This window comes from Curcuma longa, chromosome 12 (assembly GCF_044706935.1).
Source record: "Curcuma longa cultivar G26 ecotype Majalengka, Jawa Barat chromosome 12, ITB_CL_G26_1.1, whole genome shotgun sequence".
Taxonomy (NCBI): Eukaryota; Viridiplantae; Streptophyta; class Magnoliopsida; order Zingiberales; family Zingiberaceae; genus Curcuma; species Curcuma longa.
This window is the reverse complement of record NC_133872.1, coordinates 7,641,323-7,668,835: the sequence shown is the minus strand read 5'-3', so window position 1 is coordinate 7,668,835 and position 27,513 is coordinate 7,641,323. Positions and strand designations below refer to the sequence as shown.

General features: G+C 37.3%; 4 protein-coding genes across 4 annotated transcripts; all 4 read right to left on the bottom strand.

Moving 5' to 3' along the window:
* Positions 1-264: 264 nt before the first annotated feature.
* On the bottom strand, positions 265-2,565 carry LOC141843159 (U-box domain-containing protein 19-like). The gene has a single exon (XM_074731192.1). The coding sequence runs from the start codon at positions 2,518-2,520 to the stop codon at positions 469-471; it is 2,052 nt and encodes a 683-aa protein (XP_074587293.1). The 5' UTR covers positions 2,521-2,565; the 3' UTR covers positions 265-468.
* Positions 2,566-7,530: 4,965 nt separating this feature from the next.
* Positions 7,531-15,660, bottom strand: LOC141843113 (DEAD-box ATP-dependent RNA helicase 29). Its single transcript, XM_074731144.1, has 11 exons — positions 15,213-15,660; positions 13,373-14,534; positions 13,188-13,245; positions 12,768-12,869; positions 11,718-11,763; positions 10,926-11,002; positions 10,779-10,831; positions 9,766-9,847; positions 9,619-9,675; positions 8,223-8,349; positions 7,531-7,971 (listed from the first exon to the last, which is right to left on the bottom strand). Exons 1-11 carry the CDS (start codon positions 15,658-15,660, stop codon positions 7,715-7,717), a joined length of 2,469 nt encoding a protein of 822 aa, XP_074587245.1. The 3' UTR covers positions 7,531-7,714.
* Positions 15,661-16,924: 1,264 nt separating this feature from the next.
* LOC141843517 (peroxidase 11) lies at positions 16,925-18,449 on the bottom strand. Its single transcript, XM_074731569.1, has 3 exons — positions 18,205-18,449; positions 17,788-17,979; positions 16,925-17,708 (listed from the first exon to the last, which is right to left on the bottom strand). Exons 1-3 carry the CDS (start codon positions 18,418-18,420, stop codon positions 17,127-17,129), a joined length of 990 nt encoding a protein of 329 aa, XP_074587670.1. The 5' UTR covers positions 18,421-18,449; the 3' UTR covers positions 16,925-17,126.
* A 6,502-nt stretch (positions 18,450-24,951) lies between these two features.
* On the bottom strand, positions 24,952-25,548 carry LOC141842713 (basic leucine zipper 4-like). The gene has a single exon (XM_074730740.1). The coding sequence runs from the start codon at positions 25,546-25,548 to the stop codon at positions 25,027-25,029; it is 522 nt and encodes a 173-aa protein (XP_074586841.1). The 3' UTR covers positions 24,952-25,026.
* Positions 25,549-27,513: the final 1,965 nt, after the last annotated feature.

Sequence of the window (27,513 nt, the reverse complement as noted above, 5' to 3'; positions counted from 1 at the left end):
ATATACTAGATTTATCCTTTCTAATAGATTTAGTATTTGAAAATTAGTGGTTATCCAATTAACTCACATAGGGTAGTTGGGATTAATGTTATGATTTGATGTTAGTGATATTGACGAGAGATGTTTTTTTTGGTCAAACTTTCTTTTTATTATTTATTTATTCTTGGTTGAATTCTGTTTGGATTTTTTAGAAAATAAAATGCCCTGTCCAATTGGCTGATCATTAACCCAATTGGCCGAATTATAGAGAAAAAGAAAGATAAATAAATAAATATATATATATATAATAAAATTTATTTAAATATAAATAATAATATTATATACATACTGTGTGATTATATGTATAGTGAATACCTACGGAATCTCCACCCGACCAGATCCAAGCTCGTGTTAAAAAAGTTGAGCTGACATCCAAATCGAATCTACCGTAAGAACAAACCCAATAAATCTACCGCCAAATCCAATCCATCACTGGATCTGCACAGACGACGCCGCCATGGCCGGCCACCCCTGCTCGTCGAGACGCTGTATGCGGTCGATCAGCGACCTAGCTTTCTTTCCCGCTCGTGGCGACCCCTCCGTCGCCAGCGAGTACAGCGCCGGCATCAACGCCGGCATCTGACTCAGCGAACTCACCACCTCCGCCCCGCCGTGGACGCACAGCGACAGCAGAGCCGACGTGCAGTTCTCCCTCCCCGACCGCGACCCCGTCGACCGGAAGAACTCCACCAGGCGGGGAATCCCCGCTGCGCAGCCGACAATTGCCGCCGCGCCGTCGGGCTGCTCGGAGATCTTCGCCAGAACCGCCACTGCGTCGCTGGCAAGATCCCCCCGTTGTTGGCTCGGAAGCAGAGCGATTAGCGCCGGGACCGCTCCAGCTTCCAACATCTTGGCTCGGTTGCTGTGGCAGAGCAGAAGCCCGAAGAGAGTGACGACGGCGTTCTTCTTCCCTCGGTACGTCCCTTCCCTTACCAGCTCCACCAATGTCGGGATTGCGTCGGGCATGTTGCCGATCTCGGCGGGGCAATCTTCCACCGACGAGAGGTAGAAGAGAATGGCCGCCGCGTTCTGCTGCGATTCCACCTTGAGCGCCACCCTAATGACGTCCACCACGACGCCGAGCCCGCCTGCGTCGACGATCGCCCTCCCGCCGCTCGGGTGCTTCGACAGGTTCAGCAGCGCCGCCACCGCGTCGTCCTGCGTCGAAGCCTCCCTCGACGACAAGAGATGGAGGAGCCATGGCACTGCGCCGGCGTTCACCATACACGCCCGGTTAAACACGTTCGATTTCGTGAGCTTCCTTATCTCCGACGCGGCCTTCCTCTGCTCCCGCCGCGCGGAGGACGCGAGCTTGCTTACTAGGAAAGCGGCGACCATCTTCGTCGCTTCGGCCGCGGCGACGGAGTCAGGCGGCGTCGCGGCGCTCTTGCTCGAATTGCGTTGCCTAGAAGTAGGCTCGGGGAAGGGGAGGCTATTGCTGCGGTAGAGCTGTTCGACGAAATAGCGAACAGCGGAATTGGGGACGAAGGTGGCGTCGGTAAGCTTCTCGCCGGTGACGGGGCAGGTGAGGCTACCGGACCTGAACCACTTCGAGATGGAGGCGCGGTCGTAGGTGTGCCCCGTGGCGATCGTCACAGGGTCAAGCATCAGCTCGTAAGAGATTGGACATCGGAGGTCGTCCAAGTTCATCACTTGATTCATGGCTCGCGGCGGCGGCGTGGCCTCTTGTTGCTTTGCTCCTCCGCTCTTTCCATCGTCGCCGGCATCGAACAGAGTCACCCGGCAGTAGACCATCAGCGCTGTCAAACTACTGACTAAAGCTGCTTCCTTTTGCTCGCCGACGTCGACGTCGGCGCTCGACGAGGACAAGTCCTCGAGGAAGAGGATCTCCTCGTTGCAATCGCTCCAGCTCCGGATGCGCAATTGCTCCATGATCCGTTCGAGATCGATCGGATTCGGAGCAATGCCGTTCTCGAAATGGACGATCGCCGACCCGACGTCTCTGGCGGTTAGCGAGTCGGCGGGCGCCGTCCCGACCTCCGCCTTCCACCCTTGCTCCGCCACCAGACGCACCAGCTCCTTCACCTCCGGCGACGCATCGGTCGCGGACAGCGGGAGGACGTCCAGCGCGGTGCTCACTGACTTGATCAACGCCCGGAAGTCGTTCGACACCTGCTCCGAGTGCATCAGCACCCACAGCCGGGCGCCGGGGCGGGCGCAGTCGCGGAGCAGGTTGCCGAGTTTCTGAAGCGCGATGTGGAGCTCCGAGAGCGCCACCGCGGCGCCGCCGCGGTGGAGGGAAGCCGGCGCGACGTCGGCGAGGAACTCGCGGATCGCGCTGACCTGGCGGATCGCTTCGCGGGCGCTCCTTCGGTGGACGGGGAAGGTGGCGTCGCGGAGGGCCAGGATCTCGTCGGCGAGGGAGGCGAGGGAATGCGCGAGAGCCGCCGGGGAGACTTCGCCGCCTGGCTGCACCGCCGGAAGGCTCAGGAACCTCCTGCGGCCAGTCGCATATGACATCTCTCTATGCGGAAGTACGTACAAAAGATCCGAACGGGCAGCTTGGGCACTCCCGACCAATACTTATAACACGCGAGGCACCAGTAGACACCTGTCCGTAGACTCATGTACAGCTGGCATCTTGGCGGGTCCCTTCCGTTACCCGTACACGTGGCAGGTGATGCAGACCGGAATCAGCCGACATATATGTTTGAATTCTTTCTGTTGTGCGCCAAACAGCAAACGCCAGAGCAACACGATGACATCCATGGAACTGACGACGTGTCGAAACAGGAGTGGCTGGAGAGACTTTCGGCGTCCTGGGGGCTACACTTGCTACGGAACTGGGTTTGAATCAACGCTAACGGTCGCTATAACGCGTGCTTTAGGAAAACGGATTAGCGTAACAGGACGCACAGGTGTCACGCGGGGAGTGGGGATCCACACGGAGGGGAAGATCTAATTAACGATTCAATAGGGCAATAATTGAAGGTGGACGTATGGGCGGTAAACTCGCTTATTATTATTATTATTAATATTTTAAAATGTTTTTAATATTTAAATTTCAGATAAATCTAAAATATAATTTATACATATTTAAAAGTTTATCTTTATAATATTCATCTCAATGTGATTCAAATTTTTGATCATTTTAATTATTCTTATGTACTAAGGCAAATTTTAACCTTATCACATAATAAATTAAACTAAGCTAAAATAAAGAGACTATTATTATAAATTATTAAGTTTATTCATTTAATTTATTTTTTTATATTAATCTTATTCATGAATATTTAATTTATTTACAATCCTACTAAATGCCATATGACATATTTTGAGAGAACACGAGTTAAATCGGATCGTGTTTTAAGTCCATTTATTTAGTTGGTCAATGAATTTGATATTTTTATAAAATTTTATTTATTTATAAATTTAATAAAAATTTTATTGATAAAAATATTTATGAAATTTTAATTGGGCATTATTGATGGACACTATATATATATATATAAATGATATGTTATAAATCTTATGTTGCATACCTCCGATCAACATTTAATATAAAATATTTTTTTAATTTAAAATTTGAGATTTAAGATTTAGTATTTAGATTAAAATTATATATATAGATAAATAATATGTTATAAATCTTATGTTGCATACCTCCGGTGAATATTTAGTATAAAATATTTTTTTAATTTATAATTTGAGATTTGGGATTTGAGATTTAAGATTTAGTATTTAGATTAACAGAAGTGCTCATGTGCAAAGTATATATATATATATATATATATATATATTTTGTAAGAGTTTGTTGATGGATTATTTAAGTTTATTTATTTAATTAATCTTTGTCGTGATAAAAGTCTATCATATCATTTAAGTTGTTGAAGATGATCAATTATATGAGTATAACATGTATTAGAGACGATGGTTATAAAAGATGATAGAGATTTTTTTTTTTTTTCTGAAGAGTATGTATCCATCGAAAATGGATCCCTTGCTCTATTATAAGAGCATTTATAACCCACTCCTATTATAACACTTTTTACCTCATTAAAAAGTATGAGGTCCACTATTATATACTTATTATAATAACATATCTCTTTCACTCGTATTCCTTTTAACATTAACACTCATTATTTATGAGTCTCACTGTCCACTCAATCATCTTAAAATTATATCATATTAAATACATATATTTTAAAAATATTTTAAAATATTAAAATTAAAATTATTATTTTTAATAATAATCTTATTTTTAAAATAGTCGTTAAAAATAGTCGTTAAAAAATTAACCGTTTTATTCAATTTTTAATTTTAAAATTTATAACTTTTTAATAAAAATTAAAACTAACCGTTAATAAAATTTTATTCAATTTTAAAATAGTTGTTAAAACTAATAATTTTAATAAATATAATTAAAAAAATACATGTGGGGTGGGCCAGCCTCCTGACTGGCCCACCCCACTTTTAACGCGTTCAATTATTTGAACGCGTTCAACTAGAGAGGTGTTATAATACTCCTTTATAATGATATTTAACACTAATAAGATGTTATAACACCTCGTTGAAACATCCATTGTGGATGTTTTAATAAATTTGACACTGTATCCTCCTCTAACTAATCGGATATTTCATCCGTCGAGAATTCATCCCTTATCCATAACAAGTTTGACAGTTTCTCACCAATGAGACATCTCAGGGGGACATTAGTATTAAATTTAGTCGTGAAGGTAGAAATGGAGGTGATTAATAGTCAAGTGGGTGAGTTGGCGCCAGAAAATAGTAGAATAAGAGGCGATTGATTGATGTTAGTGAAGGTAGAAGTGGAGGTGATTAGTAGTCAAGTGGGTGAGTTGGCGCCAGAAAACAGTAGAATAAGAGGTGATTGATGTTAATGAATATAATGGGAAAAGAAAGAAAGAAAGAAAGAATAATTATTATGAAAACTTGTTGGGGACGCAATTTAATGGAGGGATTTGATTGGCTGGGGAGAACGGACAAGTCTTTCTTTCTTTTAATCCTTCGCTTGCCTTCCTTGCCATTTGTTTCGTTCTTTAGCGTGATGACTGATGATGTGTTTTTGGTGGGCCAGGGCCGTGATGTGTTTTTGGTGGGCCAGGCCCATGAGGGCGACTCGTGCGTCGTCATCGTTGGATGGCAATTGGTCATTTGTCGCTTGCCTTGGATTGCGTGATGGTACTGTCTGGCTCTTGTGATCTGTTTCCTTAGAGGCGCGGATTGAGAAAGGAAAGGAAAGGACGTGGAAAAAATCTTTAGAAGCGAAGGAAAAGAAAAGTGAAAGAATTCCTACGTAAAGACAAAATGATAAATTTCATTGGCCTTGTTAATTATTTTTAGAGGTGATCGATCTGGTCTTACAAAAGGAAAAAGAAAAAAAAAGTACAAGAACGAGTGGCCGTACAATGCCGCCCTACGTGAGCGGCCGCTCCATGTCGCAGTCGTGCAGGGCGGGATGTGGCTCGTGTGGTTGAGGGCGATGTGAAAACATAAAGAGGGGTGGAACTTGGCTTCGATCCAATTTGGACAAAAAAAAAAATCTCAAAATCAGTCAGCTTGTTCATTATAGTGGAAACGAAGAGTAATTCATCATTTTTCATGAAATAAATAAATACCAGAACTTTTTATACAGCAAAATTTTCTCAATTTTTAAATTCATCCATGCAAGTAAACAGGGCATTAGAGTTGCTGAAGTTATTTAGAAAATTATAGGGAAAAAAAATCAACGCATGTTATTTTTTAAAATTTAAATAACACTTTAATATATTTCTTATTATAAAATATCTCTATTTTAATTTAATTGTAATGCAACTACAATAACATGGGCTATATGGGATTATTGGATGATAAATTTTATTTTTATACTATAATAATAACAACTATAATAATTTTTATCTCACTAGTAGGATGAAGTATATATCTATACTATTTTAAATATGTCTTCTTTAATTTTTTTTAATATTTTTATGTTTTTTCTCTCTACACATTCATGCGCGTAGAAGTTACCTTATATAATAATATTCATAATTACTATAAAATAATAAAATTGGGAAATCTTTTGGGTTTTTTTGCCCAAAATGTTATTAATCGATTAATGGAAATTGTCAATTTTTATTGTTGTTTTAGCCCGTGGGAAAATCACATATGAACTCCTACGAACCCCTAACTCGGGCTACGCAAATCCATACTTGTTCTTTTCAACAATTAAAAAAAAAATCTATACTTTTGCATATTCTCGTTCAAAATATGGTAGAAAAAGATATTGTTCACCCCAAACGGATTATATGAAAAGAGGTAAAAAAATTTATACGTCTGCATATTCTCATTCAAATATTATAGTAAAAGATGATTATGTTCATCCCAAATATCCTTTGCAGTCCGTTTTCATCGTGATGTCAATTTATAAATGATTGCTAAATGATTAAAAATAGGAGGGATTTTTTCTCTCAAGAATATGCGTCCAACAGAAATTGATCTTTTGCTCTATTATAATAAATCTGCCGTCCTTTAGCCAAAGGAGTATCCCGTGAGGACGATGAATGAAGAAATCTCATTTAAACACGAACACCTTTAGATCTATTCATGATCCACTTGACATATAAAATATATGAATGTCAAGCTATTAAAATTTTCCTTCTAAACACAATTTAAGCTACTCAAATATATATATATATAAATCCAGTCATATAATCTTATAATTCGATTAATTTAAAAAAATAGATGATCTTGTCCCATAGATTAACCACTAAATAAATCCAAAAAGTACAAATGAATCCAAACATGACAGCCAACTCCGTGAGCATTTAAAAATACTCAACGTGAGATTCAAACTCTCATTGCATATAGAAATGACAATTTCCTTCAAACTCAATGATGAAAGATCCAATACTTAACTTGAATAAAAGAGGATATGAAAAGATTTTTTTGAACTATATTAAATAATCAAATATGATAATTTTCGAATTCAAATATAGAGATGAGGTTGATAACTTCCTACCCACACCCAACCTGAATATCCAATTAAATAATATATATATAAATCTATTAACTATTTTTTTCTTTCATTTCACTACAATAATATATGATGTTAATTCTAATATATTTTTATTAAATAATAATAGAGGATAACCGATCCTCTAATAAATATGAAGATGACCATTTGATCATCCGATAAATATGATAATGAAGATGAAAATTAAATATCTGATACAGATGGAAATAGATATAATAAATAAAGATAGTGACGTAAAATCCGATCCAAATCGGATCCATTGCCATCCCTAATTACATGAGAATTATCCTTGCCTCTTACCACCAATACTCAAATATTTCTATGAAACATATCAAAATATCCTATTTGAGTGATTGCTCTAGCAAGTCCTTTAACAGTTGACACATTTGCATAATGATGTTAGTCTTTACACAAAAATACAGTATTCATGAACTTCTTCATCAGAAAAAATTGTAAATCATACGATGATGTAGTTTACAAAGATAAATGATCAGTCAAAATTGAATTATAAGTTTAGTTACTTACTACATTCTCTGCATCTGCGCCTAGTTTTCATCAAACATGGATTAGAAACATGTTTGTGCAGTTCAAAGATTGACTATGGTTGCCATAGTTCACTGAAAAAACTTGTCTGATGAATTGCAACGAGTACTTTTATAGCTCATTCGGGTTTCTCTGTTACCTGGCTTTCTTTTTCCCAAATTTCTTACCTTTTCCACTCGCTTTCCCTTTCCCTTTCCCCTTTGCTTTCCCTTTCCCTTTGCCCCCTTTAGAGGATTTGCTCTTCAGACGCATGATTTTGGTGGTCTTCTCCTGTCTCATCTTCCGTACGCGCTCGGGGTCATTCAGCTCGGATGGTACGTTGGCATTGGGGACAGTCCACCGTTTCCTTCCGCCCTTGAAATGCTGCTGTTGCAGCAGCTTATTTCCCCTCTCTACGAAACACAAATTGTAAATTGACTTTTCGAAAGAGAAGTGGAAGAATTCCACAAGCAATGTAGGGATAGAAGCATTAGTGTTATTTATTGATATTCAACAGCTTATATGGATGGATGCATAACAAGTTCATCCACCAAAATATCGTTTAACCCCTGATATCGAAAATAACAAATTTCGGCGATAAGTTGATAAATATATCAAATCCGAAAAATATGAACGTATAACCAAATCCATGGTATTTCATTACCTGTTGGCCCAGTGGCTTCATCTGCATCTATTCCTCCAAGAGATATCTTTCGATGGGAACGTTCCTTCCATTTTTTGTACAATCCTGTTTTATCAGACTTGATTTTGGAACCACTTTCGTTCTTGATCTAGTGAACAAAAAATCAATAATAAATTGGTAGGCGGTTTGGTATATGGTTAAAATTGGGAACAAAATGAAATTGGAGGCATACTCAAAAGTAAAATAAATAAAAAAAACAGGTGAAGATGCATAAGTGGAGAGTATAGACTGCTTGAACACAGTTCAGTGCTATCAAAGAACAAGGAATGAATGAGACATGTAATCATTGATTTCATTCAAAATATGTACTGGTTGATTTAATTTCCTAAGATATAGTGAGAACAATTTTGCTGTCGTGTGACCTAGAGGTCACGGGTTCGAGTCTCGAAAACTGCCTTTTGCAAAGCAAGCAAGACTGTGTATAATAGATCCTTCCTCGGGACCTGTATTGACGGGAGTTTCGTGCACCGAACTACCCTTTTATGAGTGAGAACAATTTTGTCTTCGATACTGTGAGCAGGATCCAAAGAGAACTAGTATTTATGTTGGGGAATAATTAGCTGAAAGTGTGAAACAAGGTAAACAACCTGATAAAAGGACAAGTAGTTTTTTACATTTTGTAAATGGATCAACTGATCTGACCTAGAATAAGATCTATATTTGGCATTGTATACGTGAATTAAATGTGTTTTAGATACACAATGAACTAACAAACTAGATATTCAACCAGATATTCCAAGTAATAAATGTAGACACATCCAATTTCCTCTGAAAAAGTTGGTTTCCATTTCATGGGTTGCATCATGAACAATAAAGAAAAAGGAAATCTTTGATTCGAGAGAGCTTTTCTAGATCAGAAATAAGTTCTAGTAGAATCAATTTGAACTCTTGTGCATCACGTTGCAACAAGTCACATAAAAATGTTCTCATAAATTAGCAATGAAGCTTCAAGATCTTGAATTGAACATGTCTGATGCAGATGAATCAATAGATTGGTGCAAGGAATACTAGGAGACCAAAGAAAACATGTATCCATAAAATGCAAAACAATTTGATTGATTTATATGCTACTAGCGATGCAGCAGACCCTAAATAGTTGGGACAAACACGGTTGATAATGAAGATCAGGACATGGAACTAATTCCAAATTTGAATATTATGGATGTGTAAAGAAAAGTCAACCTATGACCTGAACTCAAGATTCAAACAGAAAACCTTACTCTCACTTGGGCTTATATTTATTTATCTCAATAAATTAATGAACTTCATTTGGCAATCCACAATATATAATCAAAGATTTGGAAGAGGGATAAATAGAATGCCTCATCTGAAACTTGGCAGAATAAGGACCACTTACCTTGCCTGAAGCCGTGACTCGATCTCCATTGTTCAATTTTATGTACTTTTTGCTTCTCTACAACCAGAAGGAAACCAAAATAAACAATATCCATAAAAGATAACAAAAGTAGAATGAGGCACCTCCTTTTTGTCATCAAAATAGTACCTTATCCCAATGAAATTGAGATTTTTGCTTCTGTAACCCACTACTATCATCAGCAACTAGATCGAGAACAGCAGCATCCAATCTGCATATGTAATGGCATCATCTAAAAAAATAATAATAACAAGTTCTATGAAAATTGTGGACTACAATACTAGTATATACAATCAAGATCTGGCTGAATTTCTTAAGTCAAAAGATCAACAGGATTCCAAAGAGTCAAAATCAAGTTGAAACTAAGAATATTCGTTATCAAAGTCACATTATTTCTCCCTTGTGATTAAATTCTAAAGCTAGGTAAGCATCATTGAGATGGGACATTTAAAAGTTATAGGATTGAAGACAATAACATTGAAAGTTATTGTCATGACCTAAGCTACTCGGGGCCAAGGTCAAGTAACGTAGATGGGTGTGGATCTATGTGTTTGACACAACAATTTCTAAAACTTGTTTATATTGAATACTTCATAAAGGATGTTGGCTGTTGGCTTAGTGTTAGTATTGAATGCAAATAATGAAAGGCTAAATGAAGAGTCTAAGCATCAAGGTTCGCAAATGTATGTTTAGAATTTTCCAACAAGGACAGGTTAAACAAATAGCATAAAATGATCCTGTAAGTAACATGGAGTGCCAGATTATTGTAACAAATATTGCCTATAGATATACCTGATCAAATATCGTGCAAGTAAACACACATTGACATAGTGTAAAAAGTGATGCCAGCAAGAAACAAGCCAATCCATACACAAGATATGTACAACATAGGGGATGGTAAATAAGTACACCACACACTTCCATGTGGTAGAATGTCAATTTTTTGAGATATTTTGCAGTGGTGCTCAGAATAATGTCAGAATAAGAATGGGAAGCCTTTGATAGTTTGTGTTCTTGAATCCTCTAATTAACTCATTTTGGAGAGGGCAGTGGAATCATAGTTATGATTGCTACCTAAAATGAACCATTCAGATACAAAGGATCTTAACAATAACATCATCATTCTATGTAAGATAGTCTACCTGTTTGTTCCAAATCCTTCATCATTCTTGACTGAGAGCCCAGCTTCCAAATGCTGTGATAGTAAGAATCAAATTCAGAATCAGTTTGAAATAGGTTCTGGATACACAGTTAATAAAAAGAGCAATAACAATGACCGAGCAGTATACCTGATTTGTTGGAACTGCACTTATATAAAATTCATCATCCTTAAAGTTGACAACCTTTCTTTTAGCACGGCGTACTTCTAATGAAATAAAACACCAAAGATAACAGGTCAAAGATGAACTATAGGTCTGTGAATTATGCAGTATAAACCATCAACAACCTATACCAAGAAAATATAATTAAAAGAAATACATTATCAGCCTTTAAGATGTTATACAAAAGGTAAGAAAATGGATAATCTGTGATAAGAATGGCATACAAACAATCCAACTAATACAAATTATGGAAAGTACAAAACTTGTTTTACCACTGTCATTTTGAAGGGCAAGAGAATGTCATTAGCAGCTAGAGAAGAAATACATATATTTAACAAAAAAAGGTGAGACATAAAGGGAAGTATTTTACACGAGTAGATCATAAAGAGATCTCATATATAATGTGGTGATTAGAATAGAAAATTTCCCTTCTCCCTTGAAGGTACTGTCCTAGTGATCGCCCACCATCATGCGATGTTTGATGGGAAATCTAGGAATCATACTATGGAAAGTACATCCCTCAAAATACCAAATCAAACCTGGTCTACTTAAGTCAAACTGACAATGACAGTGTTTGCCATTGACCATGGTAAACTATGGCCTTCAATATAGGATTCAGATTCTACTGTTGTCATATCCTGATCAGTCATGTCAAATACTCAAATTGTTTATAGCAGCCAAGCTAGGTTGCAACAAGTAGGAAGGTGATTATAAAAATGGCAGGTTATAAGAAACATAATGAAATAAAAAACTGAAAACCTTTTTTCTCCAACTCAACTAATGGAGAACTTGTCATCTCTGTATCCTGCATCCAGAAAAGAGAAATAGTAACTACATATGCAGCACAGAGATACTGAATGTGGATAAAGGTCATAATTTCTATAAATAACCATACTGGACATAACAACTAATGATACACAATAGATATTAAACAATATAATTATTCAAGTAAGAAATGCATGTGAGATCGAGTAAAACAATATCTGAAGCGACATCTTCTATCACTATTGGCCCATATCTTACTAATTTCTTCCAAAAGTGATGGTGCCTCATAAATTATGGAAGATTGTTTAATTGCCCTTAATCCACTTAAGTATGTCAGTATGTGAGTTTTCACCACATTATAGCAGCAAAAAAAGGGACCAAGTCGTTATACTTGACAAAATTGTATAATTGAGTTTTTACAAATATGATCATGACCAGTAGAGCAGTTCTAAAAAAATCATCTAATCATGCACGCAAAAAAAAATTCCACCAGCAGTACAAGTCATGAATAGAAGATAGAGTAATGAGGCATATTCTAAGTATCTGAACTCCAGAGTAGGATTTACATTCTCTAATTAGTTAACTCCAACAACATTTCCATGCAATTAAACACTACTTTTGGTGGACTTTCCTACAAAATTTTCAGTGGTCACCTCTATGACAGTTCTTGACCATCCTGCAGAACATTAAAAAATACACCAGTCAATCCAATGGTGTGCTAATATAGTTGAGTAGGTTCTCTAAGAAATCAATAAATCTTCAATCTTCTAGCACCCGATTCCCATCAAGATTGAACAATCTGGATCAAATTTGGTCAATTGACAAATTAAAAATCAGATATTATTGATTTTTCCAAATCAGAGTCCTTTATGTTCCTAGTAGCCAATGACAACAGAGGTGAAAGCCATGAAGGCATGAGGTTTATAAAGATTACACACATACTGCAGACAGAATCAACAGACTTTGGAAAATGTCTCAATTCTAGTAGAGGCGTCACTATATCTCATTAAACCTGCCTTGACACTAAGATAAATGATTGTTTACCTTCATTGCCTGATCCATACAATGCTTCTGGCGTGCCAATTTAATTATCTCCTCATGAACTTCTCTTTTCTTCTTCATCACTTCAAGCCATTGATTTGAACCCTACAACATGTCATCAAAGATGTTTTTTTTATTAAAAAAAATGGAATTCTTAACAGTACTGTGGTGAATATATAAACTACTTGGACATCTTTAACCAGCCTATGAAGGAAGTAACATGGGGAAAAATGATACATTGTTGCCTGATTTATGGTAAAATTCTAAGGAAAAATGAATATAATAGGAGAATCCAAATGAAAGCAACTATGAAAAATGAACTCATGTATATGACAAGCAAGATAACTGCCTTTAGGAACACCAAACATGGATATAGGACTATCTCAATTCTCAGGTATCAAAGAAATTGATTTGTCATCTTACTTGTGCATTTTTTGCCTTTGCAGCTTCCCCTTCAGCCTCTAATATAGTCTGCTTTGGCCTAGCAGGTCAAGCCAGGAAAATATAAACAGAGTACAAAGAAATTGATTTGTCATCTTACTCATTCACTGATTCATTTAGTTCTTATTAAATCAACTGAATAAACAAACACATAAATTGATCATTACCTAAACGCCTTTAATCGTTCAGAAAAAGCTAGTGCTGCTAGTTCATTTGGTCCAAGTAAAGTTCGGAAGATTGGATGCAGCCCCTCACGAGGTAAATCCTTCATTCTTCTAATGGATTCACTCGATGGTAAAGGCTTCCCCTTAGAATATAAGCGAAATGCATTAGCAGACACCTTCTGCAATGAAACTAGCTCTGCACTTGCTTCAATAACCTCCCGAAGTCTTTCAGAAGTAAGATCTAAAGTTGGTTGAGGAAATCGACCATATATCGTCTCTCCATTTGCAATTGCTTCATCAATCTTTGTGTATGCTCTCTCCATGTCATCGAGAACTTCCTCCTCAGTAGGGGCAGGTCTAAGAGGTTTAGAAAGGAAAAGATGCAAGTCTAATAGGTTTGGCATATCCTCTGATGTAACAAAGGAATAAGCAGTACCTGTTCGACCAGCCCGACCAACTCGACCAACTCTATGTACGAAAAGCTTAGGTTTTGCAGGGAAGTCCCAGTTCACAACATTATCAAGCAAGGGAATATCAAGGCCCCTTGCAGCAACGTCAGTAACAATAAGAATCATAGTCTTTCGCGCTCTGAACCTTGAAATATGAATCTTTCGAGCATCCTGATCCATGTCACCATATGAGACAGAAGGTTCAATACCCTCTTCTCTAAAAAGAATATTTAGGAATTCCACATGATGTTTGGTACTAACAAATATCAATGTCTGTTGATCAGAACTAATTTGTTCCCTGACTAAGTACAACAAAGCAGCAAGTTTCTCTTCATGACGCATTGTGAAGAATACCATCTTAAGATCTGGGCTAATCTTAGTATCTAGATCAAGTCGCACAAGCTCTGGATCGCGAAGACCAGCCTTTGCAAACTCAGCGAGTACACTTGGCATGGTAGCACTAAAGAGTAAAGTTTGCCGTGTCTCACTAAGCTGTAAAAGAATTTTGTGCAACTGCTCCGCAAAACCCATTCCAAAGAGACTGTCTGCTTCATCAAATACTACATATTCCACGGTACGCAGTGACATGCCCTCAACCTCTGACAAATGGTGCATAAGTCGACCAGGAGTAGCAATTATAATATCAGGATTCTGTGCTAGCTCTTCAAATTGATTTTCCATGCTATCACCACCAACCAATAGACTGGTGCGAAGATCTGCAGAAGATTATAGTTGATAAAATTAAAGATGTACAATTTCAGTAGATAAAAATGACTATGCAAGAAGTGAAATACATATACATGTGAGAACGAGCACTGAAAACAGTACTGCTTAGTTGAATGCCAATTATATCAAGAAAAAGGATGCGGTGATATTGAGTTGTCTTCTTACTTGTAAGACACGAGTCTTAGTGAGAAGAATTAGTGGCAAAAATTTACTAAAGATTAATTAGTTTAGCTGAAAATGATGTCTCAGAAGATAACAAAACATAACAGAAAATAAAACACTTCACAAATCATCAAAGTGTGGTCGGGAGGGGAATGATGGACCATAAGATATATGTTCAAAATGACTGAATTTTTTTACTATGATTATAAAAGTAATTACAATCTAAAAAAGGTGATAGTTTATGCCCATTTTCTTATGTCTCCTTTCTTCCCTTCCTCTAACCCCTTCGGACAATTACACTAGTTTCAACAAATACCGAAGCAACAGTACCAATCCAAAGCATCAGAACAACTCTTTCACCTTCACCTAAAAAAGCTTAAGTGTGCAACAATTGAACAATTGTGCCTATGAAATATTAGTTAAAAATTTTGTTATCAAAAGTTATAAACAGTGATACTTATAGAGAACCATATCAAGGGAAGAGATAGAAGCGCAGGAATTCTAACCAGTGAACCTGCCGAGTTCCTTAGTGAACTTGAGCGTCTGCATGGCGAGGTCCCTTGTGGGCGATAGGATAAGCGCGCGTACGCCGGCCTGCGGCACGTGCTGCCGGAGCTTCTGAAGCATGGGAACGAGAAAGGCGGCAGTCTTCCCGGACCCCGTTCGGGCCATCGCGACCACGTCGGCCCCGGATAGGATGAGCGGCATCGTTTTTCTCTGGATCGGGGTCGGCACGCGGTATCCCTTTCGCTTGACGCCACGGTAGACCTCAAGGCAAAGTCCCAGCGACTCGAAGCCGCCAGATTTGGCCTTCTTGCTCTCCTTCATACGCCGTTTCAGCTCCGCCTTCGAGCTGACACCTACCATCGCCTTCATCTCCGCTTCATCGGCGTGGAATTCCCCTTCGCCATCCGCCGGCTCTCTCCCAGAGATCCCGCCGCGCGTTTTCGCCATGAGAGAGAGAAAGTTAGAGAGGTAAGCGTAGGGTTTTGCGGGGAACCTATCAAAATGTCGGGGACAGTGCACGGTTTATTTTGGTTCGGGGAAAATCTAACCAGACCGGTGGACGGTTTATTTTTGGTTTTTCTATTTTTTTAATATAGGTGAGTTAGTTGTCAATATATACGCATATGTATATACATAAAAAAAAAATCTTAAAGTCATGAAAAATGAATTCAACATGTCAATTATATGATATGAAAAATATCGAATTATGATTGAAAATTTTAGAATTAGGATTAGATCGAATTAAATATGAAATTTAATTTAAAAATTATTTTGAATTAGATTAGAGTAGATTCAAGTTGATCTGAATTAAAAATCTAGAGTAAAATGATGAAGAAATGGAGGTCAAAATTTAAAAGTTATTTTGTGATAAATATTTTAATTTTATATTAATATCATAAATTTTTATTATGTGATATTTATTTATTTAAATTTTTAAATATTATTTTTATTTAAATAATTATTAATTTATATTATTAAACTAATAAATTTAAACATTTAAATCCATCAAATATAATTATCATATTTAAATTAAGTTTTTTGTTATTATGTATTTAAATTAAAATATTATTATTGTGTATTTTAAATTATTATATGCCCAATAGTACTCTTGTTTCAACAATCTATTCGATCCATCTAAATTAACACCTCTAATAAAAATTAAAAAATTATTCTTTTTTTCTAAATGACCACATGAGTGCCTTTTTTTTTATTTTTTAATTAGGCATTATCACATACATATTAATAAAAATAAATTTGTATTATAACAATTATAATATTGTAGTTATAGTAATAATTATAATAATTTATAATTTTCTAATTGTTATAATATAAATATTATTGAACAAGATAAATCTGTATTATAGCAACATAAATTTTTTGTATTCGTATAATTGACCGACCATTTAATATGTACGACAGGGAGAGATGGATCCTTAGATACATCAACATCAATTAAGAGTGATATGTTTAAAACCTTCGGGACATAATTGAGTTGATTACGATGGAGCAGAGTTGTAGAAGAGTACCCTAGTCCGTCGTGAGCAATGCAACTTCTCAATTTACTTCTTCACAGATAATTATTGGGTCGATCGTATAGGACCGCTAGAGTGACAAATTCTATTTTTATTTTTTTTTAGAAATGAGTGATATGTTTGAAACTTAAACAAATTAGTAGAATATTAATCATATTATTAATACACAAATAGTGATATATGTTTAAAAGTAAAAATAGCAAATATAATTAACAAGATATTAATTATAACACACATATATTATGAAATATATATATTTAATCTCTCAACATTATTTTCTAGAACCTCATATTTAATTTATATTTATCTTCAATTCCTCACACATTATATATATATATATAATATTAATTACAAAGATTAATTAAGTAATATATATAATGTTCAAATGTTGATGAATCTGCAGTTCTTCCTCACTTCGCCTCCTTCAGGATTCGTGATGTTTCCCATCTTGACCATGCCGTCGGCGAAGTCCTTGAAGAAGGCGGCGGGGTCGGCCCAATACTTGTCGACGATGTGCGAGGTCTGGAAGCTGAGCAAGCTGGAGTACATCTCCTGGTCGGAGTTCAGGACGCCGGAGCCCTGCAGCAGGGTCTCGAAGAAGGCGTTGTCAAACACGGAAGGGGAGTAGTAGTCCATGCCGGCGACGTTGTCGTCGCCGCCTTCAGCCGGGCACACTTCCTTTAGCTTGGCGAGGTGCGCCTGCGCCGCCGGCTCGCCCTTGGAGGTGAGATGGAAGTCGCCGCCGTAGATGCGGTCCCGGAAGTTGACGCAGCGGGACATGCCCACCGTGTGCGAGCCCACGAGGGCGACCATGTCAGTGACAGAGAGGCCTTTCTCCAAGAACTTGGCGACCAAGGCGGCGAGGTTTTGCCGAGGACTTGGGATATCTGAGTTCGCTAAATCCACACTCGCAGTCTTCGAATCCAACCTCCCCACTGGCACATCCCAATAAGGTCCTCCAACCTGCAGTAATACCTCCAATTATATTCATCGTCGATCGATACTTATCGAACAGAAGCTAGAATTGAAATTAATGGTGTACCAGAAGGGTTGCGTCTCTTGCTGCTAAAGCAAGGAGATCAGCGCAGGAGACGACGCCAGGGCACTCGGCTTCTACCTTCTCCTTTAACTTGTCCACCAACTCGAACCCTTGAAGGGAGTTCACGTTTTGATCGGCATGCTTCTCTCCTATCAAGCTCGCAGTGTCATCCAGCAACACTGATCCATCACACCCCTGCAGGAAGATATATAATGCCAAGTAGTATGTATATTTTATCCTAACAATAATACTCTTATTAATTTCAATACTTTTGTAACAACTAAGAGGCATAATTGTTACAAATTGTAATCATCTTATCGACTACCATGTGTAGTAGTCAATTATGATTCGTAGTTGTTACAATATATTTCGATATTCTATTGCTTGACATATATATCAAACATATCTTAGTATATTGACCTGAACAAAACAATCATGGAAATGGAGACGGATGATAAACGCGGCATTACGAGGGTTGGCTTTCACCGCGCAATCCGTCTCCAATCGCACAATGTCTTGCACCGTTGGACATGTCTTCGAGTAGTAGCTCAAGCTCAACCGAGAAGGGTCTTGTGCTCGCGAGGGGAGGAAGGTCCCTGCAATCAATGCTAGAGCTAACAAGGCAAAACAAGCCATGGTTGCCTTGCTAGTTGAGGTGAGGATTATGCTAAGTTTGCATGGCTTTATATATATAGGGACTATCTTGGAAGGTGATCTGCTTGAACATGAGTAAAAAGGAGGATCAACTAATTATGAGGATTGGTAGGAACTACAAAAGCCTTAAAGCCTAGAATTTGATTAGTTAGGTGGCCTAGATAACCAATATCATAGTAGTCACGCTAGCTATGCATGTGACTATTAAAATACTAAACCTTTCTCTGATTCCTGAAAGAAGGTTGAAGAAGCGATATTCAAATCAATCTTAGTTCAAATGGATACTCATCGTTTGCAAAATCATCAGATGAGTACCCTATTTTCAATTAAAATTAAATGGACATCCTTCAATGATTTTATTTTGACAAGACTTTTTGATCCAACATGATTGTAGAAGCTATCAAATAACTGATATAACATATAGAAGTTATTTAATAAATGCTACAATATGTTTAGAGTGAGTTTATGATTTAAGATTTATACCGTAGTAGTTGCTATAATATATTTAAAGTGAGTTTAAAATTTAAGATTTATACTGTATAGAAACTACCCAATAGCTACTACAACATGTAAAAATTATCAGTAGTTATTATAATGTGTTTAAGGCATAGAATTTAGGATTTAAAAATTTTAAATAATATTATATCAAAATACTATTATCAACTTGGTCAAAATTATTTAAACTTCATCAAAAAATACTTTAAAATAATTATAGAAGTTATTATATAATTGTTACAAGTCTAAATTTTAAACTAATCCTAAATATATTGTAATATTTATTAGGTAACTTTTATATATTGTAATAATTATTCGATAATTTTTACACAGTATAGATCTTTAACTTATCTTAAATACATCCAAAATAAGTTGTAATAATTATTGAGTAATTTTTATATAAAGTATTTTTGAAATAAAATCATGAATTCAAAACAAATGAATTAAAAAAAATAAAAGTGTTTGTGCAACCGGAGCATTAAATGCAAAGCAATAAAAAAGGACAATAATTGTAGACATGACGTTATGCCATTGGTTCCTGTTGCTTTGTGTCAATCGTCAAGTGTCAAATTGGTAGGTTTGATCGAGGGGACCATGGCTCAACCACCTCTGATTGGGTCCATCGATCTGCTTCTGCATCCTGTCTGTCCAAATCTCACAACAGAAGGCGGTTATCAGTTATAATATTATCATAGATGTAGACATGGATGTGTTGGACAATCTTCCACAAGATATTTATCGGAATTACAAAAGAATTTACTAAATTGAAAATTATAGTATTTTAATCTTAGATTATATAAAAATTGACACTAAAGAGGAAGATTTGTTGTATATTGATACCTAGTTGAGATGATCGCTCTTGGAGTTGCTTGACCCCGAGCGGGTTGTTGCTAGCAAATCTGAATTCTCTCGAGTACAATGAGATCTGCGGCCAAAGTTTCCCGAGCCCAAGTGAGAAGCAGTACTACTCGACTACTGAGTTTGAATGGGTTGAGTGTCGAGTCGGAAGACCAAATCGTCTAACTGCTAAGTGCCAAGTCGCCCGAGTGAGACTTTGAGTACTGAGTCGGGAAAGCGATGCCGATTTGGAAAAGTAAATGCCGAGTGCTCGAGAAGTACTCCCGAGTCCGAGTAAGTCGTTGCTTGAGCGCCGAGTCGGAAAACCAAAAGCCAAGTTATATGTTTGACATAGTTTCCTTAAAATATATGTGTTCCCCTTCGATTGTGTTTTGAGGTTACGAAGGACGCCTATTTCTTAGGATACAATGGCATACCACGATCACAACCAAGTACTGGTTGATCGTGATGAACTGGGATGGATGGATTTCTTGCTATTGCTTCTGCTCAAGGTCATGACCTTCATATATAGGAGCTCCATATCTCCGCCGCAACAAATGACCGAATAAAAATCATTCATTGCCTTTACTCATCAGTCATGAAACGCCAATTGCTGGTCAACCGCTTTAGTCAGTGATTACAGATTCTTGATTGTTCTATTTGGAAAAATTTTATCCTGACCAGTCCCGCATTCGACGTGCGTAGGTCATGCTCGCACACGAGTCACCTTTGAATTTATATCTCTATGGGCTCACGAGTGAGAGAAAGTCTCTCCCTCTGCATATATTCACAACTGCAATACTTACTATACATTATAAATCAACTATATTACCACAAAACTCTTAATACGAGACTAAAATCCTATTCACAATGATATTTGCTTCCTCCACCACTCTTTTCCATTCACATTTGTTCAACAGGATGAAGCTATTGAAACAAAGTAACGATGAGGCCAACAACTTGAAGCCTCTGTCCTATTAAACTCTTAACCAACCCACCATGGATATTTTATTTGGATTATCTTGAATATTGGAATGTTACTTAACCTCAAAAGTGTTGAACCAAACAAGGAGGCAAGCATCAGCCTTAGAAGTTCAATTGGCTTTTTATTATACTATCAGTGATTTCATGTACTATTGAAGACTAAATGTGGATGAGTTTCATGTTACAAGTGCTAATTGGAGTGATTTTTTGCTCTTAGAACTGAATACAGGTACAGCTACAGGAGCTTGGAGTTTATTGTTGCTCTGACATTGGATTTCTGAGTGTATCTGCAAGATGAACAGTTCGAAGTATTTAGATATACTGGCCGAGATTGACTTTAGTATGGCCAAGAAGAGAGCCGGAACTCATGGTTTATTATCACAAAGCAGAGAATAGTACTGATAAAGTGATGAAGATCCACATTCATTTTATTTTCCAGATGGATGGACTGGTCAGTCAAATAAACCATTTTTTTCCCAGCAAGGGGCAACTCCATATGGCAACAAAACAAAGAATAAAGAAGAAATATACACCTAAAGAAAAAAATAATCTTAGATGATTCATGATGCTCCTAGTTCATAATCTACTCCTATATGAGTAAGAATGTTAACCGCTTTGACATTAGAAGAAAGTTTAAAAGTCAGGTTTAACAAAAATGTAAAAACGTCTAAAATAGGCCACATTTAAGCATAGCATTGAACTTAAAGGATACTAAAATTACAGTAACTCTTTCACAATAGCTTAAGTGTCTGCTATATAGGTTGATGCAATTTAATATGATATAATATTTGATTACAAGGTTTTTGAGCTCAAGCCAATCTAATCGATTCCAATGAGACACAAGGAGGGAGTCAAACTAGATATCAATCTTTTCATAAAAGATGAAGTTTTAGTGCTAGCTGACAAATGAGGTCCAAGTCCAAGTGAGCAGATCTACTGGAGTAGGAAAAATTGTCAAGAGGATCAGAGCACAGGGAGGTGGTTCCTGGTTTGGCAAGACAGAGCCGAATCATTCTTCATTTTAAGACTTCAATATGTTGTTGGCAGCAGTATCAATACCAATTTCTGGTGAACCTTGTTGGGCAACCACTGCCATGTAGTGGAATGTAGGATCACTATTTTGGTAATGATCGCTACTGAGTGGTTCAATTGAGATTGTAGATCTGCATCAATGAATAGGTGAGCTGGAGTATCAGATTTGCATACATGGTTCCCTGAAGGAGTATCAACAGCTTATATGGGAGATAAACCAACTCCACACGATGAAATTATTTTGTGACGGAGTTCTAATAATGTTCTATTGGGTGGTAAAGATCCTGCAGCATAGCTGCAGCATCCTAGGCCCCACAAGTGACAGGCATATAGTGGAGATAGAGACCCTTGAACCACTCAACTTTGGAAATCTCAGGCATTTTGGAAGATAAAGCTCTTATTTTGGCTTCTTTCCATATCCAACTCCCAGCACATATGTTCCTTTCTAGAAGGGGAATTCAGACCAATTGGATATATATCTTGTTGGTGAACGCTCCTCCACCCTCAAAGGGGTGGTTTGAGTTGCGCGGATTAAACACATATCACCGAAACAAATCATTTGCAACCAATGTGGAGAGGGTTGGTTCAACCACAAAGACACAGCATCAATCTTAGAGATAACAATGATGTGGGTTTGGAGTGTGGAACAGAAGGAATAGTCTAAAAGTTTCAACAAGAGTCGGTTCAATCAAAATATTTTACACTATTGCTTAGACTATGTCAAACTTCTTAAAAGAACCTAGCTCCTTGGGTTATAGTACCTACCAAAACCTCCCATTCCTTATAACATTTTAACCAGTATAATGAATCAGCTAGATGTCACTTCAGGAGCAACAACTCGACATAGATAAGAATCAGGTTAAATTCACCTCTAGAATAAGATCGTTGGAGTACCGAATTCCGTTTTTACAACAAATGCACACAATGGAATGAAGAAAGTACAGTTCCTGCAATCCTTTTCCGTCTGGGCTATCCAGACTGAGTCAAATACCCATCAATGCCGACTAAGAAACTAAAAATGATAAGACCCTAAGTTTGCTACCAAAAACAGATGATCTAAAGTAAAATCAATCAAAACGATCTAGATCCAAAGAAGAAATCTCACCAAAAATCATGATAATCACACACCAAAGATCACGAAAATGTCAACCCACAAGAAGCAGCTACGAATCAATCGAAAGGGGGGAACCGGATGTACCTGTCGCTCAAAGAAGACGGAGGCACTGAAAGGTGCCGGGCAGAGGACGAGGCAGGCGGCATCGGGCTAAAGGGAGAGCTCCTTGGCGTTGTGGATGAAGGCGGCGAAGCATAGAATAGCGGCGACGAAGGAGAAGCTCACGAGAGCAAACGCGAGAGAGATGCCGGCGGCCGTCAGATCCATCGCTAGGAGCAGCAGACGGAGCAGGATCGCCATTTCCTTGTTTCCATTCTTCTGCTTCCCATCACGCGCCGCTGGAGAAGCGAGGACCTCGACGGAGAGAGTCCAGGCTGTCTCGAAGCGGCCACGTGGGATGCGACCTGGACAAATATTATAATCTAACATATAAATAATAATAATAATTTTAATTGAATAAAAAATTTATTTAAAATCTAAAAATTATAATTTTTGTTTTGAAAATATGATAATTACCACCAACCTTTTATTCCATTAATTAGGATGATAATTCTTTACTTTATCCTATTTTTTTAATTAATAAATTTTTTTATTAATGTGAGTGTTTAAGATATTTATTGAATACTTAAATATATATATTTATATCTTTTTAAATGCATTTTTTATTTTTTATTATTTTATAAATTTTTTATTTAAAAAAATGCACCGCCTTCTGTCGTGCCGGAGCATCGTGAAGGAGGCAGCTCTTGCTCGCCTCTCCCCACGAACCAAAGACGAGTGGCGAAGGATTCGCAAGAAGCTTTCTTTCCTTGGAACGCATTCGCAATCGCTTGCTTTAGGTAGAGTTTTTAATCCGTTCATGGTCTGCAACGTTGGCGTCTATCAATCGACCATTTCTGCTGCATCTGTCGCTTACTTTTTACTGCTCAGAATTTCTAGGGTTTTTGGGGCGATAATGTAGTGCAAGTGTCGCTTGATTGAATCTTCTTGCTTTTGCATTCATCGAGGTTTGTTTTTGGTTTTAGTGTTTTACATGGTTTGGGGCACAGAGCTATTATCTTGCATTGTGAAAATATGTCAACTTTGTTAAGAAAGAATGGAAGAGTTGAAATGTGCAAATCAGATTTAGTGCAAACTAATTTTTTTTTTTTTGGATGTAGGAGTGACGCTAAGAAGTTGTCTTCTAGAAAATAGGATTGACTGAAAACTTAGCCAATCTCAACTATTTGAACTTAGAAGGGTTAACAATTCTGAGAATATTTCAAATCTCCAGGTTAGGACATGAAAGAGCATTTGCAATTGACATGGTCGTCATGGCTGAAAAAAATGATTCAAGATGATACCTGAAACAGACAAACAAACCTGTCAAACTAAGCTTGAAGTAGGCCAAGCATTCAATTCGGCTTGGCTGCTTTTGGTCAGGCTTTCATGTACTTGCTTGTTATGGGAAACTTTATACTAATAATTAACACCTGCAAGAGATCTCAACATGGTACGAACACATTTTACTTTTATGGTATTGATCTATGATCTGATTCGAAAGCAACCCACTTCATCTGACAAATTTTCGTCTGTTCTCATACACCTGGTTCAATAATGCAAACAATCACACCATTTTCCAATCACTACTCTTGGCTTCGTAATGATTCACTTCATTATGCAATAATGATTTTCTTTGATGGAAGGATGTTGTTAACCACAGATCGCTTCGTTCATGGATCAAAATTGCATTGTGTCAAGTTTTGGGTTGTGGAGATGAGGATGCTACCACTCATCTGTTGTTATTGTAGTCCAGTGATAAAAAATAACCATAGTTTTTAATATTCTCTTGATTTGTTTATCAATCTGTTGGAATGAATTACTCATCCACCTTGTTCCTGTAAGTGCATTGTATTGTTTTGGTTAAACCAAATAAGTTCTTCCATCTTGATCTGTTAATGTGGTGGGTCAATACTGAAGTTTGATAGATACATTTGATATCATTGCATAGATAACTGGATGGGGATTTAAATTAGATGCAATTCAGTAAAACAGACTAATGTTGATGCCGCACAAAGAGAAAATGAGAAAAATTATGAAAACAACATGTCCGATGTTAAAGAGATTTTGTTGCTGATCTCTTGCAATTAAGATATCTCTGCTTCTTCTTGAGAACAATCAAATTTTGCTGGGAGACTCTTGAGTTTCATTTGGAGCGTAGTTTCTTCATTTTTGAGGTGGCTATTCTCTTGGATAATCTGATCGCACTCTCTCATCACGTGGTTTAGCTCATTGAGAAGCTGGTGGTTTGCTGATCGGAGACGGATGACCTGTGAGTACAATTCACTAAGATGCTTTTGTTTTCTTATCCGCGATCGGCGAGCTGATTCTCTGTTCGATATCATCCTCCTCTTTCTCCTTTCTTCAGCTTGGATTAGTTTGTCAACACCACCTGGCTCATCTGAAATTCCGCCAATTCTAAGACAAGAAATGGGAACGCTCATGCCATGCATCACTGGCATGGTGTGTAAGTGTTCAGTAAAATGAGGTCCAAACAGACAGCTAAAGTCGGAGGTGGTAATATTGTCTTGATGCATATTGTAGTGGGCTCTGAAAGGTGAATTTGAAGGTGAAAGGTAGCTAATGCTGGCAACTTCTCCTGAATGCATGATTATGGTATTTTGCATAGAACAGGCAGAAATGAGGGAGGGTAAGGAAGATGAAGATGTTGGGATGTTTAAGGAAGGGGACAGAAGTTTGATGGTTGGTGGCTTTATTTATAATGCAAATGGGTAGAGAAGGGAAGTTCTATCTGGAACACTTTCACACCTTACTAATGAGTGAAGAAACGTACGTGCATTGGTGTGATTACTCTCCAACCAGATAGATGTTCAACTAATGCATTTACGTTTTCTTTTCTGTATGGGGTCACCATTATAAACTGTCTGATGGTCATCAAACAGTGATGTCAAATTCAGGACCATCATAACATCACAACTTCATGGTGCTGTTACCATTAAGGTAATTTCTTATTGGCTAACAGTGACAGGCATTTGGCTACAAAGTGGGAGTACCAGGATATTGGGGTCATGGCATTTTTAGTTTATTTATGAATTATGAATGATGGATCATGGCAGTTCTAATACATGCAACTTGTGTCCTGGCCATAGAGAGAGATAAGGATCACATCTGAGAATATTGATTAGTATTAGGAAATAGAATTTCTCTTACAGACATGCCAACACTAGAAGAAGAAGGTTATGCATTAGAGAGTACACAATTGAAGAGGAGGTAGATCGAAATTTTAAAGACTTGCTAGTGAGAATGATTTTATTTGCATGATGATGCAACGGGAGTCTCTTTCTATAAAGTGAAGGAACAATAAATAATGACAAATGCACCATTATAGACACTATCAATTTGAAGAGAACGAACAATTATGCAACAAGTGCTGCCAAGTCTCTTTAATAAATGTCGAGCCATTTAAAACTTCATAAAGGAGTTTCTCCTAATGGGGATGCAATTTTCTTCTTTTCTTTTTTCTTTTTAATTTTATATGCTTGACAAGGTTATCGATATTTTTTAACATCTAATATTCAAACTTCAAAGTGCAACCCAATGGTTTTTATATTTGCATCTGCATACTTGTAAAGCACAAATCCTTTCATTATTGACTTTTTTATTTGTATATATTTTTTTGAGATACATGGATCATGAATCTAGTTTACCTACTTTCTTCTAATTTCACAAGTTTTCCATACCATGTTCATATCATCATTCTTATCCATCTGTTCAATTTATTTGTGCAGGTAATCATTGTGTAATTACCTATACACTAAAAAAATTTTTAAAATAATTTCTAGTGGCATCAGTTCTAAAATTCCTGGTGACTGATTGTTCGAAAATCTGATCTGGTGGAATCCACCCAACTTATGTTAGGACTATCATTTGTTAATCATGTGGGACAATGCATGACACCACCATAATATTTTTTATCCTTGGGATCACTGCCAAGGTTTACATATTACAGTAGATTGTTTCAGGTGTAAATTAAAAATTTTCCTCGACTTATCCTCACACCCTGAATCTGATGACTTGCTGATATAAGTAGATTGTTTCCGAGAATGTTAAGTGTCATTACCCTGCAAAAAAAAAAAAAAAAAAAACTGCAACTCTTATCCTCATACTCTTGAATCTGTTGACTGCCTGATTTATAATAGGACTTTTGTTTGCCATCATATTCACTTTGGATAAGTTTGGATTCATGGTTGTATTTTTCTTGCAATTGAATTACATGTTATTCAAACTGGTTTGCGCATTAAATTGGAGATCGTATATTATTAATCGCATTAGATGCAGGATCAAATGTTCTCCCTTCTGGAAATGGTGCTACAAAAAGAGCAAGCTCTTTCTTCATTGACAAATATCTGCAGGTTTGGCAAGTAAGTGCATGGAATGGTAAGAAGAAAATAGATTATAAGTTTTCGTATGTTGCTGTGTTGGTGGGTAAAATACATACCTAGTGACTTTGCCAGTCTTCTTTTGCTTTAGCATCTGACAATGATCTCCATTAAAATGCAAGCCTTTGAAATGCCATTGATTTTATAATTGTCAAATTGCTTTGAGGGTCAGCC

Coding starts and splice junctions, on each gene's coding strand:
- LOC141843159 (XM_074731192.1), bottom strand. CDS start 2,520: ATGTCATATGCGACTGGCCGCAGGAGGTTCCTGAGCCTTCCGGCGGTG.
- LOC141843113 (XM_074731144.1), bottom strand. CDS start 15,660: ATGGCGAAAACGCGCGGCGGGATCTCTGGGAGAGAGCCGGCGGATGGC. Junction 11,764..12,767: donor GTATGGATCAGGCAATGAAG/GTAAACAATCAT, acceptor TTCTGGATGCAG/GATACAGAGATGACAAGTTC. Junction 7,972..8,222: donor TGAAGCCACTGGGCCAACAG/GTAATGAAATAC, acceptor TGTGTTTCGTAG/AGAGGGGAAATAAGCTGCTG.
- LOC141843517 (XM_074731569.1), bottom strand. CDS start 18,420: ATGGCTTGTTTTGCCTTGTTAGCTCTAGCATTGATTGCAGGGACCTTC. Junction 17,980..18,204: donor TCCATGATTGTTTTGTTCAG/GTCAATATACTA, acceptor ATCTTCCTGCAG/GGGTGTGATGGATCAGTGTT. Junction 17,709..17,787: donor CAAGAGACGCAACCCTTCTG/GTACACCATTAA, acceptor GTATTACTGCAG/GTTGGAGGACCTTATTGGGA.
- LOC141842713 (XM_074730740.1), bottom strand. CDS start 25,548: ATGCATTCAGGAGAAGTTGCCAGCATTAGCTACCTTTCACCTTCAAAT.